The 7,500-nt window shown below is 51.5% G+C and overlaps 2 protein-coding genes across 2 annotated transcripts; one reads left to right on the forward strand and one right to left on the reverse strand.

The window, feature by feature from the left end:
* Window positions 1–107: 107 nt before the first annotated feature.
* On the reverse strand, window positions 108–1,342 carry LOC135112770 (uncharacterized). The gene is made up of 3 exons (XM_064027562.1): window positions 1,226–1,342; window positions 885–1,027; window positions 108–683 (listed from the first exon to the last, which is right to left on the reverse strand). The coding sequence occupies exons 1-3, from the start codon at window positions 1,235–1,237 to the stop codon at window positions 506–508; spliced, it is 333 nt and encodes a 110-aa protein (XP_063883632.1). The 5' UTR covers window positions 1,238–1,342; the 3' UTR covers window positions 108–505.
* Window positions 1,343–3,264: 1,922 nt separating this feature from the next.
* Window positions 3,265–4,307, forward strand: LOC135112769 (uncharacterized). The gene is given in 4 exon segments (XM_064027561.1): window positions 3,265–3,414; window positions 3,572–3,717; window positions 3,905–3,938; window positions 3,940–4,307. Coding segments are annotated over 4 exon segments (408 nt in total). The 5' UTR covers window positions 3,265–3,282; the 3' UTR covers window positions 4,036–4,307.
* Window positions 4,308–7,500: the final 3,193 nt, after the last annotated feature.

The following is a 7,500-nucleotide window of genomic DNA, read 5'->3' on the forward strand; positions in this document are numbered from 1 at the left end:
CGCAGATGGCGGGGACTGAGGACTGAATACCTCTCCTAACGCATTTACTCTTTGCTTCCTTGCTAAAAACAGTTTCTATTTAAAATAATACAAAACACGTGTTCTTTTGCCATATTTATTGGAGCTACGTAAACAGTGTGCTTCTTTATTCATTCACTGTGGCCGTTGTGAGCGCGAGTGAGTCCGTCCGCCAGGCCTCTAGTGGTCTGTTGAAAGGTGTGGGCGGGAAGCACGGGATGGATGGGCGGGCAGGCTACGCAGGCGGGGTAGTAGCGGCATGAAGGTAGTGGGCGTGAGCGTGGCAGTGGACAGGCAGACGGCGTGGGCGGTTCAGTGTATGGGCGGGCTGCGTGGACGGGGCAGACTGGTTGATGGGCGAGCAGGTGGCGCAGGCGGGTCAGTGGGCGGGCAGGGGAGTGGATATATCAGTAGGAGGGTGGGGGGCTTGGTGGGCGTGCAGGTTGAGGTCAATAGGAGGTGTGGGCGGACAGGGAACGCGGGGTGGTCAGTGGGCGGCGTCGGCGGCCTGCGCGTCACCATGGTAAGGCTCGAGATTACCCTGGTGTCCGTCCGGCGTGGCGCCCCAGGAGCTGACGGGCAGCGCGTTGGACTCCAGCACGCGGTAGCCCAGCTCGTCCGCCACGTACTTCACGTAGAACTCCTGCCCCTCAGGCGAGAACCAACTGTTGGGGGGGCAGGGGTGGGGGAGGAAAGGGTGTTAGGGGGAGGAGGGAAGGATGCAGTAATGTCTGTATGACTTGAGTACCTCCATTAGGTCACCAGTACTTGTATAGCGTCTCTCCCCTACTCTCTCTCTCTCTCTCTCTCTCTCTCTCTCTCTCTCTCTCTCTCTCTCTCTCTCTCTCTCTCTCTCTCTCTCTCACCTGTAGTAGCCCTCCACCTTCCTGCCGGTCTCGCCCTTCTGGTAGTGCTTGTGGTCCTGGCCCTCGTAATTGAACACCGTGTCGGAGGGCCGCGCTTCCCCCAGCGCCGCCGCCGCCACCACCACCACCACTACCGACGCCACCTTCAGGAGGGAAAGGAAGGGAAAGTTAGTGTGTCCTGCCATCACGCCACTCCGTGACCCCCAGGGCTGTGTGCCGCCCCTCAGCCTTAGAAGGAGCTGGGTTCTCTCTCTCTCTCTCTCTCTCTCTCTCTCTCTCTCTCTCTCTCTCTCTCTCTCTCTCTCTCTCTCTCTCTCTCTCTCTCTCTCTGGTGCACTCACAGCACACTTCATGACGCAACAGAAGGAGGACGAGGAGAAGATGGTGCTTGTGATGGAGGGAGAGTGCGATGTGAGGTGTAGGGCGCGGCGACCCTCCTTATATCGGGATGCGGCTGGGTACACCACAACACCGCCACGCTAGCAGTGGTGGCCACACGCGAAAAAAGGTCACGTCACTGTTCATGATGGAAAGCCTAAAAAGAACCTCTGGGATCGGCACATCGCGGTGCAGCTTCTCACACCTTGAGGTTCAGCCTGTACCTTGAACTGGGCCACACAGGAACTCCTATCACCCGCTCATTGTGACCTGTGTGTACCGTGGGACTGTTGGATACACACTATACAGGCCGTGCACAGGCCATTGTAGTTTGATGGCATCCACATTCTGGGGACACCTGTACGTTATAGAGGAAGTGCCTCTAACGAGAAGACAAGAGGTGGAGTTGGAAGTAGCTGAAATGGAGCATTTCTCTGGGAGTGAGGTGACCGGACAAAATCAGGAACCACTACATCAGAAGCACAGCGCATGTACGCCGCTGTGGGGACAAAGCGAGGGAAGCTAGACTGAGCTGGTTCAGGCTTGTCCGGGGAAGAGATGAAAAGTGTGTGGGAAGGGGATGCTATCACCCGGTAGGAGGAAGAGGAAGATTTATGAATGCATTTTTTTTGACGGGTGTGACTTGAAGAAGGTGCAGATGACCGAGCGCGCTGAAGAAGATTGTGGCGTGGCGCTCTATGTTGACACATAAGGTCTGAAAAAAGGAAAACAGGAGTGATCATCTATATGGAAGTAAAGATTCAGTCATGACTCGAGAATCTACTCCCAGCCCTGTGTCTGCCTGGCGGTGCAGATCCTGGCCATGTTTCCCTAAGTGCAGCGTGAAGGCCGCCCCTGCTGTGCCCTGGTCAGTGGCGGCAGGCTTCTATTCCTTGCGTCAGGACGCCAGTGCTGCCTGCTTACCTCAGTTAATGGATATGTCATGAACTAAGGAGACTGAAAGCATCCGACGGAAATGTTTCGAGCACCTTGTATGACTGCAGTGAAGAGGTCTTGTGTTGGCGCTCTTCACCACCACCACACCCATCACACCACCACTACACTGCCACAACCACCACCACAGCAACAACAACAACAACAACAACAACAACAACAACAACAACAACAACACAACCCTGGTCCAGCGTCCACACGGTTCAGGTCACTGGGTCACATGCCACAGACTTCGCGACCTTTCCCAACAGGTCATAGTGACGGGTGGTCTGATTCGTTCCCAGCACAGCGGCGGCCTCGAAGGGACGGCAGGGCGGCCCAACGGGGCTGTCTGCGGGGCGTGATGGAGCTTGTGGCGCCGGGCTGTTGTGACGGCACGCCCACTGAGCGATGGGCGGTCGAGGCTGCGTGGCGAAGGTTGTTGTCGGGTCAGTGTGAGGACCCTCGTTCGAGATCCGTCAATTCCTGGCTGTTCTACTTTTTTCTTTTGTGACTGACACTTTAGTGGGCCTTTTTCTCTCATTTTGTTACCCTTGGCCAGTGTCCCGCTTAGATTAAAATAAAATAATAACATCGAATTAATAAAGCACTCACACACACACCACACACACACACACCACACACACACACACACACACACACACACACACACACACACACACACACACACACACACACACACACACACACACACACACACACACACACACACACACACACACACACACACACACACACACACACACACACACCAGTCCCCAAGGCGTGTGTGTGGCCTGGGTGCGGCAGAACACTGAAGGCCTGTCACATGCTAATACAAAGAGCCGCCGCTGGTGTGTCAGGTATATCAAAGTCTGCGCGAGTGAGGAGGAAGGAAGAAGTGCCGGGAAGAAGGAAGACGAAGAGCGAGAGGCGCGGCCTTCACCCATCACCCGCAACACGAGGCGGTCCGTGTTATTGTTTGGTTGTTGTTGTTTCTAAGATGATCAAGACTCGGATACACTTTCCCATGACCTCATAACGCACGTGACCTTTTTCCGCGTGTCACCGCCGCTGGCTTGGCGACATGGCAATTGTGTACCCATCCGCGGCCCAATATAAGGAGGGTCGCCGCGCCCTGCACCACACACCACACTCTCCCTCCATCACTAGCACCATCCTCTCCTCGTCCTCCTCCTGCTGCGTCATGAAGTGTGCTGTGAGTGCCTCGGAGAGAGAGAGAGAGAGAGAGAGAGAGAGAGAGGAGAGAGAGAGAGAGAGAGAGAGAGAGCCTCAGGGGTGGCACACAGCCCCGGGGATCATGGAATGGCGTGATGGCAGGATACACTAACTGTCCCTTCCTTTCCCTCCTGAAGGTGGCGTCGGTAGTGGTGGTGGTGGTGGCGGCGGCGGCGGCGCTGGGGGAGGCGCGGCCCTCCGACACGGTGTTCAACTACGAGGGCGAGGACCACAAGCACTACCAGAAGGGAGAGACCGGCAGGAAGGTGGAGGGCTACTACAGGTGAGAGAGAGAGAGAGAGAGAGAGAGAGAGAGAGAGAGAGAGAGAGAGAGAGAGAGAGAATAGGGGGGGAGACGCTATAACAAGTACTGGTGACCTAATGGAGGTACTCAAGTCATACAGACATTAGTGCATCCTCCCCTCCTCCCCCTAACACCCTTTCCTCCCCCACCCCTGCCCCCCCAACAGCTGGTTCTCGCCTGAGGGGCAGGAGTTCTACGTGACAGTACGTGGCGGACGAGCTGGGCTACCGCGTGCTGGAGTCCAACGCGCTGCCCGTCAGCTCCTGGGGCGCCCACGCCGGACGGACACCAGGGTAATCTCGACGGCGATGCCCATGCCGCCCACTGACCACCCCGCGTTCCCTGTCCGCCCACACCTATTGATCTTCTGCGTCCCCTGCTCGCCCACTAACCCTCCTGTGCCGCCCACCCATCCACTGACCCCCGCCCGCGCTGTCTTCCCAGCCGCCCATCCACTGCGACCAGTTGGGGCTTGGCGGACGCGGTCACTCGCGCCCACAGAGGCCACACTCTGGTCCTGGCGGCTCAGCACAGTACATGGCGCTTCATGAAATAAACACTCAGCAGCACCATGCCTCTCTCTCCTCCCCCTCTCTCACCTTCCCTCTGTGCTCACTGCCTCCATGGCCCTGGCAGCAGCATCACAGGTGTCTAAGGGAGCTTGCAACCATTGAACCTCATAACAATTTCGACTGTGAGTAAGGAGAAGAGGAAAACACTTCTAGATAATCACCGTGTTTAGGTTGCAAAGACATATCAGTTGGAGTGTCGTGTTGTAGTTATCACTGTTATCATTATTATCACCACTCTATATCAGTGTTTTGATGGTGTGCATTGTGTTGCCTTGTGTGGTGTGTTGATGAGCGCCAAGCCTTGCCTTGGCACTGTAGCACACTGTGACGACACTAAGTCTCACCAGTACATGAACACTACAGGAACTGGTCGATGCCATGGAGATTTAAATAAGAACTGGTGTGTGTGTGTGTGTGTGTGTGTGTGTGTGTGTGTGTGTGTGTGTGTGTGTGTGTGTGTGTGTGTGTGTGTGTGTGTGTGTGTGACGCGCAAACAAAAAACGGAGATAAAGAGGCGGAGGAAAGTAAAGAGAGAGAGAGAGAGAGAGAGAGAGAGAGAGAGAGAGAGCGGCAATTCATTATAACACAAACAAACCTTCCTTCACGTATTCATCATTTAATAAAACACTTCATACAGCAATACTCTCACATGACAATCTTAACACTACAATAAATACATAAATACATCACTAAGCCACTACCAAAGTCGCGAAGGTGTGAAGATACCGTTACTAGAAGCACTGCCTCACTTCCTCTCCTCGCCCTCCTCCTCCTCCTCCTCGCTGAAGGCTCCCTGGTTGCCGTCAGCCTTCACGCCGTTGCCATCCTCAGGCACCGCGTTGGGACTCCACCACGCGGTATCCAAGTTACGTCCGCCACATACTTCACATAGAACTCCTCGCCCTCTGGGGATGTCCAACTGTGGAGGCAAGGAGGCTGGGTTAGGTGTGGGGAAGAGGAATGGGGGCTTGGCTTGGAAGGGAAGGGTTGGGTTAGGGTAGAAAGGGTGATGCGGAGGAAAGACAGGAGATATTAGGTAAGCATCGAGAAGGAGGAGTAAGGTATATATGTATGGAGGGAAGGAGGGATATCGTGGAGGGAAGCAGGGAAATGTATAAGGAAATGTGGGGAGACTGAGGGAAGTGGAGGTTTGAAGACTCTTACCTCAGGAGGCCTTTTTTTCCCTTCATAATTTCGTTTCCCCTTGGTCAGTTACCATCTTGCATAAAAAGAAAAAAAAAGGGAAGGAATAAAAGAAGGGAATTGAAAGATGGCCTAAAGTGGAAGAGGAGGTATGGTAGGAAGCAAGAAGGAAAGGAGGGAAGTAAGGAAGGAAGGAGGGAAGCACTGGGAAGACAGACACCAATACATTCCAAACAGTCAGTACTTATGGCGGCGCAGCAACAAGCCTTAGTCACGAGACAGCGCTGCCTTCACCACTACCTTGTACTAAAATCGAACTCGGAACCTTTACGCCGCAAACTTAAAACTATTATACGAGATACACCTGTTTTCTTCTCACCTGTTAAGCTTTCAACTGGTTTAAATTCCTCCGTATTCAGTAACTAAATAGACAAGCTGGAAATGAATGCAAGAAATAATCGCTTAATTGGCTTGTTAACTATGTCTCCCCCGTATTTCCTGTTATATGAAGTGCACCTATTTTTTTTTCTCACCCGTTAAGATTTCACCTGTTCAAATTCCTCTGTATTTCGTAATTAAGCTGGAAATGAATGCAAGAAATAGTCTTTTAATTGCCTTGTTAACTATAAGGTGCGGTGGTGGAGGCGTGTATACAATGAGAGAGAGAGAGAGAGAGAGAGAGAGAGAGAGAGAGAGAGAGAGTCAGGCATTGTATAGGTGAGTGTGAGGCGACAGGTGAAAGGTTTACCAGTACGATGACAAACAGAAACACGTGAACAGCTTGCGTGACCTTAACAGCGGCGCGGCGAGCAAAACAGGCGACAGGACGCTGCTGGAGGCTGAGACTGAGGTGGCCTGGGGTGTTAAGAGAGGCGAGAATGTGTAAGGAAGATGCAGGAGAAAGAGAGGAAGACTTAGAGAAGATTTATGGGTGCAATGAAAGAAAACGTGCTTGGAATGGGTGTGACTGAGGAAGGCGCAGAAGATCGAGTGTTTTGGGAAAGGTTGATCGCTGTGGTGACCTCTGAAGAAGAAGAGGAAGAACACTCACTACCACCATCATTATTACTGCAAGGAGAGAATGACAGTGTTGCAGCGCGCCTCAGGAAACACAAGGAATACATAGCACCAATCTCAACGTAAGCAATGACTCTTTACTTTTTTCACGAGTTAATCAGGCTGGCCAAGAGATGCAGAGAACAAAAGCCAAGAGGGAAAAATACGTAAGACTCTTGATTAATTAGGGTTTTGATCTGCTTGGTTCCAATTTAATCGTGTTTCTGTGAGTGTTTTTTTTTTCTTCTTCTTCTTCTTCTTCTTCTTCTTCTTCTTCTTCTTCTTCTTCTTCTTCTTCTTCTTCTTCTTCTTCTTCTTCTTCTTCTTCTTAATTCCCCGCTTTTGAAATCGTCCAAGTCATCGTAAGGGTGAAAAAATAGAAAGTTAAGGAAAAAAAAAAGGGTCCTGAGTTTCCTCGTCATTATATTTACTTATTTTGTTATGTCGCTGTTTTATTTCCAGCACAAGAATTATTAATAGTCTTGCTCCTCATTTTTTTTTTTTCTGATTATTAAAAAAAAAAAAAAAAATCTCCGTATAATTATCGTGTCGAATTTGGCTTTTACTTTCGTCCGCGTCCTTCATAATTGACTTGAATTAATTAATGGAGCGTTGGTTGTATTTCTTGTTTTGTTTCTCGTGTCTGGGAATTGACGAAACCTTGACTGAGGAGGGAGTTGTTATGCATGTACCTACACACTTCCGTCTGTCTGTCTGTCTTGCCTGACGCTCTCTCTCTCTCTCTCTCTCTCTCTCTCTCTCTCTCTCTCCTCTCTCTCTCTCTCTCTCTCTCTCTCTCTCTCTGTCTATCTATCTATCTATCTTCATATTTACCCATCTATTTATTAATTTATTCACTTTATCAACAACAACTTTTCATCTTAACACACACACACACACACACACACACACACACACACACACACACACACACACACACACACACACACACACACCTGTAGTAGCCCTCCACCGCCTCCCCAGCCTCTCC

This window comes from Scylla paramamosain, chromosome 24 (assembly GCF_035594125.1).
Source record: "Scylla paramamosain isolate STU-SP2022 chromosome 24, ASM3559412v1, whole genome shotgun sequence".
Classification (NCBI taxonomy): Eukaryota; Metazoa; Arthropoda; class Malacostraca; order Decapoda; family Portunidae; genus Scylla; species Scylla paramamosain.